We start from the raw sequence: 10349 nt of genomic DNA, 5'->3' as shown, positions 1-10349 counted from the left end.
ATATATATATATATATATATATATATAATATGTAATATATATAATATATTATATATTGTTTTTTGGGTTTTTTGTTTTGTTTTTTGTTTTTGTTTTTTGGTTTTTTGAGACAGGGTTTCTCTGTGTAGCCCTGGCTGTCCTGGAACTCACTTTGTAGACCAAGCTGGCCTCAAACTCAGAAATCCACCTGTCTCTACCTCCCAAGTGCTGGGATTAAAGGCATGCACCACCACTGCCCAGCTCATATATATAGTTTTAAGACAGTTTCTCTACATAGCCCTCATTGTCCCCTGGAACTCACTATGTAGACCAAGTCAGTCTTGAACTCACAGTTTGAGGTTAAAACCCAAGCACCAGGATTGAAGGTGTATGCCATCATCACCATGCCTGGCTTTAATTTACTTTTGATTTGGGTGCTGTGCTTTCGAATTCATGAAGCATCCTGACACTGTCTTCAGCACCGGGAAGAATTATGATCCATGATCCTTTTGAGTTATAAGGAAATGAAGGTCCAGGGTGACACCCAAGGTGACACCTAGAGGAAGTGACAGAGCTCACTGGGCTCCTAAGTTCCTTGAGGGTATCTTTTAAGTCCAGGGGACTCTATTCACTGACCTATAATCAGATATTTGGGGAGTGGGGAACTGAGACTGGAAGCAGCATCTTTCTTCAGTGATGCCCAGAGGTTCCGGCGGTTTGGTACTGGTCTAACTAGGAGGATGGGGCCTGGATTCCTTCCTGACTTCTTAAACATACTGGGTAATTGGGGATTTTGGTGGCCTTGTCTTTCTGTCCAGCTGATTCACCCTGAGGAGTCTTCACTGTTTGCTGTGTCTTCAGAGCCTAAGCAGTGTGCACAATGACATATAGTAGGTGCTCAACAAATACGCCACGAGTGGTGACCTGGGAAGCCTTTACAGGGGTGTGTCCCCTCCTGCTTGAAGGCAGCAGTGGTCTCAGGATCAAACCTGCAGATTTAGCCAGCCCCAGCTTCTACTCTGGGTCACCCCTGGCAAGGACAAGGACATCATGGAGGCCAACTTTGAACCTAACACTGGGTCAAACTCTGAAGTCAGCTCACCCTTGTTATTCTCTTTGCTCTGACTGCCTGGTCCTGGTCAAAATCACCCCGTTGTTCCCAGACTGTTTTCCCGGATGTAAAAATCTGCTCCCCCCCCCCCCCCCCGTCAGTGTCAGTAATGGGAAATGTCCCCTACACTGTAAAAACCCCGCAGCGGGGCGAGAAGCCACGCCCCTGTCACAGCAGGAAGGGGCCGGGCCTTTCCCGGACTCTAGGGCATTCCAGGCCTGGGGAACTGAGTCTGGAGACACGGAGGGTGGGAGCGGGTGCCTGGAGCTCCCAGAACGCAGGGGGCGTCCAGTGACCCTGCGTGACCTTGGGCAAGGTTCTTTCTTCCCTTCCAACCCAGCGCCTGGTGCCCTGGGCTGTGCTGGCAGGCGGGGGCCGCTGGCATGCTCGCTGGCATCAGTTTCCCCTCCAGCCACCCAGCTCAAGTCCCGAGAGCACTTCCGGGTCCGGAGGCGCAGTGGCGGCGGTGTGGGGACGATCGGGGCTCCCCGCGTGCTTACCTGGAGGCGGCAGCGACGGATGGGACGACGACGGAACTCCTGGCAGCCCCGCTGCTCCCGCCCCGGCGCTCCCCGCCCGGACTTGTCCTGACCCAGCCGCCCCACACCGACCCGGGCTGGTCCCGCCTGCGCAGCCCTAGGGCCCTGGCCTTCCGGGCTGGGCCGGGCGCACCGCCGCCTAAGCCACCAAAACCATCGCCCGGGTGCTGGCCTCGGGACGGGACCCGCAGGTCTGCGTCTCCCGCTCCCCAGGAAGCGAGAGCGCGGGGCACGGGAGGGTTCTGCAGAGAGTGCTCGCCAGGGGCTGGGCTGGCAGGAGGGGAGTTCGAGCAGACACTTGAAGGGGAAGCTTCCAAATTTTGCCGCCACACTTGAAAAGAGCCTGTCCCAGAAGGAGCCTCCCCCTCCTGTGCACACTGCTCGGTGAAGTTTGCAACACCCACGCCTTCTGATCGTTCTTTCACTTTCTCTAATGCTCGCCAGTCGTTGCACCCGCGGCTCTTCCGTCCCACGGGCCTCCGTTTTGGGGTTCCATTCCTGTGAGACTAGCCACCCACTCAGCTCTAGTCGTTGAACAAGTATTTGCTGAGCACCTACTGCGTGCCAGGTTCTGTCCCAAGGTTATGGATTAGCACACTAGGCCTTCGGGCCCATATTAATTGTAGTACTTAACACTGTGAAGTTGATTGTTTCAATCTGGGTATCCCGCACTAGAACTTAAAGACCACAGGAATTGGGGGGGGGGGGTGTTTCCCATGCCTTGGGTCTCTGCTCTCCACATTTGGGAGATGGCTCTTGTTGCCCTGGCAACCTGTGAATGTTCATCACACCTAGTCTACAGGCGAGGAAGTAGGTGGCCATCCTGGTCAGGGCTGGAATCTGAGTCACCATGACCTCTAATGTCGTTGCTCTTTCCCCTGGAGAAGATAGGCTGGAGTTGGAAATGGAAAAATTCCGCGAGCAGACAGATCAGACGTGCGGCATTCCAACCAGGAGCCTATGACTCAGGATCCTGCTGGAACGCTAGGGGGCCTCCAGCACCTGATCTCCCTATCGGCCAATCAGGACCTAGAACAGCAAGAGGTTATTGTAGGTCAAAAAAGGACAGTTGTGGAGGGTTGAAGGATCCTAGCTGAGTTTCTGGGCATCACTAAGTTTCGGAAATAACCATACCAAGGTGGAACGCGCCCCCGACCCCACCCCCCACAAAATCTCATGGAATTTTAAAAGATCCTATTGTTGTCTATGAGGAATGGAGGGCTGGAGTGGTCAGAGGCCACCGATTAAGAAGCGGTTCTGGAGCCGGGTGTGGTGGTGCACGCCTTTGATCCCAGCACTCGGGAGGCAGAGGCAGGNGGATTTCTGAGTTCGAGGCCAGCCTGGTCTACAAAGTGAGTTCCAGGACAGCCAGGGCTACACAGAGAAACCCTGTCTCGAAAAACCAAAAAAAAAAAAAAAAAAAAAGAAGCGGTTCTGGGCTGAAGTAGCCAGCATCAGCCTGAACAACTAACTTTACCTTAGCCTTTCAGGTGTGAGACAGCTGCCGTTTTTTTTTTTTTTTTTTTTTTTTTTTTTTTTTAATTTCAGCATAAGCTGATTTAGTAAGTTCTTGATATTAAAAAAAAATGTAACTCTGAAAGTTAAAAAAAACAGATCATTCGCTAATGGAGAAAGGAATCACAATGGATAAAGGAAATCGATATGGAAAATAGTTTTAGAAAAGAAGACATACTCAATACAAAGTGATCCCTTAGGCAGGGTTTAGGGACAGTAAAGACGCAGGGAGGACACTGCACAGTGAAGCCTCTGCTTTAGTCAACAGCTACATATCAATATTGATTTTTTAAAATCTTGTCCAATGTATCAGTGTTAAGATTGGAAAGTAGGGCAAAGGCCACATGGATTTTTGCTGAGGACTCTGCACTGTTTCTGAAACTCTCCTGTCCATTGGTCACTCCAAAGCCCTTGTCACACACGTTTGCTAAACAAGTGACAGATTGTGTCCTTGGTGTAGTTACATGGTTTGCCTCTGAGCTAAGCCCTGCTTTGCCTTTGTTTAAAAGGATCAGCAGGGCCTGATGGTGAAGGGCTGAAACCACAGCTCCTTGTTGCAGTGTGGTGCCAAGGCAGGGGGTTCACAGGCTTGAGGCCTTCTGGGGGCTTTACAGTGAGTCAAAGGTCATCCTAGGTAATTTAGTGAGACCACATCTCAAAAATAAAAAGGCGAGGAAGGCTACAGCTCGGTGGCAGAGCCCTGGCCCGGCAGGCTCCTTCCCTTGACATCCATAAAGAAGGAGTGTTCATCCCTGCTGGGCCTGCTTTTAGAGTCTGAGGGCATCGAACCATCCTCTCTACAGAAAGAAGTAAGGATGGTGTTCTCCCTGAGTGATTTAAGGCCTTTTATCAGGTGGTCACAGTCACATACTAGCTAAAAATGTATTTTGTATCACCAGGATATGAGTCTCAGACATTAAAAATGTATCAGCTTATGGGACAGATGTCAAGGGTCCTCTTATCTTTATTGGAGGTTGGCCCCAGGGTCTCGAATGAGTGTTGAACTATGGAAGTTTAGCCCTGTCTGTCCTTTTAGGTCAGAGGAGGACATCAGGTGTCCTGCTCTGTCACTCTCCACTTTTTCCTTCAAGGTAGGGTCTCTCCATGAACCTAGAGCCACCCTCTCATTTCCAGGGGGATGAACGAAGGTTCAGACACATTCTGTGACTTCCCAGTATGGGCCAGAGCCTGGCTCTAACTCGAGGCTTTTTGCCTTGTTCCTTCCACTCACATCCCCCTGCAGCACTGCTTGTCTTCTCTGCCCACTCCAGGGTGGCAGTGACCTTGCCTGCGTCTTGCCCCCAAGCTTTGACATTTCAGAAGATGGTTGGGACCAGGTCAGCTTCAAAGGGACAGTAGTGTTAGAACATCTTTGCCCAGGGACCCCAAAGATACCTTGGCTGGGACCCAACCTAAGCCAGGAATGACGACAGGGGCTTGTGGGTCTAGGTCCCAAGCTAAGGCAAGGGGCAGTAGTCATTTGATTAGATGAGGACATCCTTCAAGCCTGGGACTCCAGTGTTCTCACCTGTGGGATTCCAAGCAGCGAAGCCTGGAGGGGGTTAGTCAGAAAGTCCAGCCCACTTTTTAATCTTTCTTCCTTCAGAAACCTGCTCATCTCTGAATCCCCATGGTTCCTGCAGTTCGTCTCATATTTTCTGTGACATTTCTCCCACACCCATAGGCAGCAACCAGATTTTAGAAGTTTGTTCTATTCACGAAGGAGGCTTCACATTCCTAAATCTGGGCTAATTCCTAAAATCTCTGGCATAGATTGACTATGCAACCTTAAGCAGGTAAATTCACCTGTCTGAGCTCAGTGTCTTCCTCTGCAGGAGAGGGAACACAGTGAGTGGTTCAGCGCCACAAGGCTGTCAGGAAGCCGTAACGTGTCCGTTAGGGAAACGCCTGCCTGTCTTATGAGTACTGGAAAAACACGCTCCCACCAAACGGTAACAGAAAGTATTTCCTTGACCAACTGAAGAATCGGGGGTGGATTTTGTCTCCAGGAAGTAGAACGGGCCTGGAGGAGTAGGTGGGGAGACAACGTTCTTTTGCTGTCTGCCTGGCAGTCATCCCAAACGTCACACACTCAAGGCCAACGGGAGAGATGCTGTCTGTTCACCTTCTAGGAAAAGGTGCTCTTCAGGACTATGCTGGCTGCCTGTGAGAACCTGAGTCCACGCGTACCCTCAACACTCGCTGCACTGAGAGTTGTCTGACCTCATAAGAAAAATAAGAAGTCACTGTCTTTTTCGGGGCCGTATACTGCACACATGAATTTGCTCGCTTCCGTATTTATTTTGTGGCATTGGGGATGACTGGATCTAAGGTTTCACACACTCCAGGCAAACACTTTACCACTGAACTCTGCCCTCGGCCTGACACACAGTCAGACAGAAGGAGCCCTCGATGTGATCTCCCTGCAGGCATTCAGAAGCATAAGGCCCCTCCATCAGCATGTGACTCAAGCCAGGCCCTGAGCAGTTAGGACATTCAGGGAGTCTTAGGACTAACTGAGTCAGACTTAACTCAGTCTGGGGAAAGGGAAGTGGAAAGCCAAAGACCTTGCTCAACAGCATGTGACCGCTGACCAGGGCCAGGAACCCAAGGATCCAGTGGCAGAGTCCTCTCATCTCTCCTGACAAAGGTCCTGTCACCATGAACTGTGCCCTCCTGTTAGTCTCCTATTGCAGGAAATGGGGTGAACGGGAAAGGACAGTGCACAAGGCCTGGGGGGTCCCTCCAGAGTTTTAAGTCTGATCACAGGGGCTTTCCAAGACAAACTTCCAGCTCTCATTCTGGGCTTCTTGCTCTCCCACCTCCTCCTTGCCTGAGCCCTGATCCTAGAACCCACCAGGGCTCATTTCTGAGGGTAGATGCCCCCCATCCCCGCATGAAAAAGGAAGCTCAAATGGTCCTGAAGAGATGGCCCAAGGACCTTTCTAGTGACTGTTGCTCTGAGGCTGAGGTGGGGTGACATTGCCAAGGACCGTTGCATTTACGAGATGTTTTATCTTTATGACAAAGGAGCAAATAGGACCGTAGATGTGATAAGAAGAGAGACACCATCTGGAAAGCTTTCGTTCTGTCATGTGAGTCTGATGGAGAGCTGAGTCCTCTCTCTCTCTCTCTCTCTCTCTCTCTCTCTCTCTCTCTCTGTGTGTGTGTGTGTGTGTGTGTGTATGTGTGTGTGTGTCCATTCCTCCTTATACCCTGAGATTCTCTACATCAAGCCCTCATGGTACACAACTGGTGATCTCAGCGTGGATCCTGGAGACAATTCCTGGACCCACCCTCTCCACACCTCCCCATCTCTGTCTGCTGAACCTCTCCACTTTCCAATTCCAATTCCATGTGTACTCCACCCTGGGGTGGACCCTGTGGGAAACCGTAAGGAGACTTTTGGCATGGAAGGTTTGGGATCGTGTAGCAAGCAACCCTGGAGAAAGCCCAGCAGTGTCCCCTTGGGCTCTGGCACCCCAGGAGGGAAAGTGGGCAATGGCTAGAGATGGTCACAAACTTCCCAGCACACAAAACATCAAAACTCAGATGTAAAAAAATGAAGCCAGCTACATGGATTACAAAAGAGACCTGGTTCTATTTGCTTTGTAGTAAGGCCAATGTCCCAATATGTCCACAGAGGGATATATACAAAACATAGGAGTTCTGGAAGAGGGGTAGAGACCCCACCACCCTTGAGTCACTCATTCAGGGGGTACATCTCCTCTCTTTCCCCCTTTCCTTCCTATGCTACACAAGGACAGACAGGTGTGACCCCGTTTTTCCAGCACGGAATCCTTGATCCAACATGACCAGTCTGGCTTTGACACGCAAGTCCAGTTCGAATGTGATTTTGAAAGGCGGCTCCTAGCCCCTGACCCGTGCAGACTGTGAGGCCTGGGGGAGGAGGGAGCCTTGGCAGCTCTGGGCCTGTAGGGATCCAGAGTTCTCAGGCAATAGAAGTGATCTGGGTTTGCTTTTTCTCTCTGCAGAACAGAGTCCTGGGGCAAGGCCAGTTGCTGCTCTGGCTCTGGGGGTGACAGCAGAATAGGGTGGACATCAGGAGCGCCAGGGCAATGACAAAGGCCAGCACCCACCGGATGACGCCCGGGTAGATGAAAGGCAGGATAAGGACAATGACAAGAGCCAGCAAGAGCAAGTGTACAGCCAGGCGCCGGGCAGCTACACGGTTGACACTTACGACGTCCTGTTCTTCTTCTCCTGTCCAGTTGGCTGGCCGAGTTGCTGAAGCGGCAGAACCCACTAGCCTCTGGGGACATAGGCGCACCTCTGGGCATGGCAGGGCCAGACGCCCCACCATCGCCTCCTGATCTCGCAAGCTGCAGATGAGACCTCCCGGGACAGCAGTGACCTTTCGGCACAGCGGACAGGGGATGGACCAGGTGTCTTCCTGCACATATAGCAGAAGCTTCAGGCATACGGCACAGAAGGTGTGCTGACAGCTAAGCAGCTTGGGGGACCGGGCACAGTTGTAGGGCTCTCGGCACACCAAGCACTCCAGGTCACCCTCTACAGAGATGCTGAGCCGCCCGGTGGGCCCCAAGGCAATGATGGTGCTTGTGGCGGTGGCACCCGCTGAGATAGGCTGTGGGGCCTCAGTGCAGGATATTCTGGGTACGGAGTTGGAGGGACGAGGCTGATCCGCACAGGGGCATCCGCACGGGGTGTCCACCGGAGCTGCCAGGACTTGCATGGTTTCCGGTCCTGTGGGGACGCTTCCAGTCTCCTTTCTGCTCTCTGCGGGTACCTGCTGACAGCCGATGTCTGGCATCTTGCTCTCCTGGTTCCCCAGCTTGTTTCTCCGCTTACGTTGGCCCTTCAGTTATTATTATTTCTTTACTCGAAACCCAGGGTTAATTAGTAACTTGGAGACCTGGAGACTTTGAATTACCTGATAGAAGGGCCAAAGTGGGTGGAGTCTCATGAATCAGGACTTTCCTGTTGGGGCCATGCCTGGTGAGTGTCTACATGAACCGACAGGGACGCTGTGAAGACAGATGTCTTTACTACTACGCTCTGGAGTACACCAGTGACACCCCCATCCCCACCCCCACCCCACCCCTACCCCTGGCCAATCAAGGCCCTGGTGTGGGGAGATGAGCAGACTCCCCACAATCTTTTAAAAATTACATTTATTCTCTGAGTGTGCCAGAGTAGACATGTGACACATGTCTTCATGGTACACATGTGGCAGACAAGGGGCTTGGAAGAGTCAGTTCTCTTGTGTAACTATGGGGGTTCTGCGGGGTAGAATTCAGGTTGTCACAATTGCTGGCATACTTGCTGAGACATCTCATCAGCCTTTAAAAATGCAGAATATCAGGCTTCCAGGCACAGATAGGTAGATGTATCAGGCCTGGATGGGGTCTAAACAACTGTAAAGCTCACCAACATCCCTGTGGTCCTGATGAGGGTGGCCAGGAAGCATCCCTCTGAGAAAGGCCTCCAGAGATGCGATTCTGACCAGACCTTCTAGATTTCAGAATCAACGCAGAAGAGCGTGTTTGTGCCTTGAAAACATGGGCAAATGGGTGGCATTAGGAAAAAAGAGAGAGAATCTGGGCAAAGTGTTCAGAACAGGAAAGTCTGAACAGAAACCTGAAACTAACAAGCGCCCATTGGCCCATTCAGTTTCTTGTCATCCTGACAGCTGCATTAGCAGCTTCTGGTTCCCAGGTATTTGTCTTTCCTGTCAGAGGACCACGGGAACAGACATCTGGCTCTAGGCACCGAGGCATACGCATAAACTGCTGATATTTGGGTCTTCTAAGAGCCAGCTCTCCCGGCCTGGGTCCTCACCTGTGGTCTCCTGGAATGCCAGCTCTGTAAGGAAGGTCTGGGCACAGGGGCAGGGTGTTGGCTTGTTGGCTGCCTGCCAAGGGGCCTACCACAGGGGCAGGATTTTGCCGTGTCCAAGGTCTGGTTCCCAGTCTCTTGGAACTCAGCCATGTCAACCCGTGCAGATTCTATTGGCCTCTGGGCAGCTGGCTTGAGCTGGTAGGACTCCATGTGTGAAATGGCAGAGGGGACGAAGTGTGGCAGTCACGAAATCCTGTCCCCCTCACCATGCCTGGAACGAAAGAGTTGGGAGATGGCTCAGCAGTTAAGAGCACTGACTGCTCTTCCAGAGGTTCTGAGTTCAATTCCCAGCAACCACATGGTGGCTCACAACCATCTGTAATGGGGTCTGATGCTCTCTTCTGATAATGGTGTTCATATATATAAATATAAATATATATATATATATTTTTTATATATATGAGAGAGAGAGAGAGAGAGAGAGAGAGAGAGAGAGAGAGAGCAGCGATGGGATGGATGTTCCTCTCCTCACAGCAAACAACAATAAACAACAAAACAAAACAACAACGACAACCAGCACCACAGTGAATCCACAGATGGCTTGTCAGTGGCTACTGGTGTCAAGCTTTTTGGGTTAAACCCTTCCCTCCACCCCAAGGGCTGTGCCTGCCGCAGTTCAGCCTCTGTGTGTGAAGCCCCCAGCAGGCAGAGGGTGTCCATTCTTGCTTTGTTCCCCCCTTGGAGTCCCCTCACTCTGGATCCCAGCCCCAGTTTCCATTCTTTCTGCCTTAGGCTGGGTCGGCAGGGATTTCTTTCTTCCCAGTTTCTACCAGGTTTGTAGAAAGGTTCCCAGCCGTAGCCCTGGGTGTCTGTGCACAGTATGTCTTCAGCTTTCTGACACCGGCCTGTCTTCACTTTGGGTGGTCGCTGCTGCCCCACAGCCCTCTTATATTGGTCTGCGGGAGATAAGGTGAGGGGGTGGTGTAGAGAGGTAGGGGGATGGGGACAGGATGGGGGACACATCATGGGATTCAGGGTGGAGACTGGCTGATGATGTAAGATTCCATCTGGCTGGCTGCAATTATTGGTTCTGGTCTAGCATATGACTTAAGCAACACCAATGAGATTGGATTCTGGGGCTCCTGTTGGAACTTGTGTGTGTGTGTGTGTGTATGTGTGTGTGTGTGTGTGTGTGTGTGTGTGTGTGTGTTGCAGTAGGGGTCAGTGATGACTTTCTCCTGGGTTTCCAAGCTTAAGGATGAAACCCCGGGCAAGGGACAAGCCCACAGTATACAGAGAACTTACTGAGAAATAAGGTCAAGCTGTAGGACATTCTTCTTGTACCCGGATCCAGCCATGCCTGAAGCTAGGCATTTATCTGC

At 51.6% G+C, this 10349-nt stretch overlaps 2 protein-coding genes across 3 annotated transcripts in view; both read right to left on the bottom strand.

Moving 5' to 3' along the window:
- Tmco4 (transmembrane and coiled-coil domains 4) overlaps positions 1–1634 on the bottom strand; it is an 83478-nt gene extending 81844 nt beyond the window's left edge. The window contains exon 1 of one of the 2 annotated variants that reach the window (XM_021201078.2): positions 1591–1634. The gene's annotated coding sequence lies outside the window, so the exon portion shown is untranslated. The remainder of the gene's footprint in view (positions 1–1590) is intronic. The other variant, XM_029540040.1, reaches the window with a different exon arrangement.
- A 5091-nt stretch (positions 1635–6725) lies between these two features.
- Rnf186 (ring finger protein 186) lies at positions 6726–7969 on the bottom strand. The gene has a single exon (XM_021201292.2). The coding sequence runs from the start codon at positions 7937–7939 to the stop codon at positions 7097–7099; it is 843 nt and encodes a 280-aa protein (XP_021056951.1). The 5' UTR covers positions 7940–7969; the 3' UTR covers positions 6726–7096.
- Between the last annotated feature and the right edge of the window lie 2380 nt (positions 7970–10349).

This window comes from Mus pahari, chromosome 6, assembly GCF_900095145.1.
Source record: "Mus pahari chromosome 6, PAHARI_EIJ_v1.1, whole genome shotgun sequence".
Taxonomy (NCBI): Eukaryota; Metazoa; Chordata; class Mammalia; order Rodentia; family Muridae; genus Mus; species Mus pahari.
The sequence above is the reverse complement of the archived record's forward strand: the minus strand, read 5'-3'. Positions and strand labels throughout refer to the sequence as shown.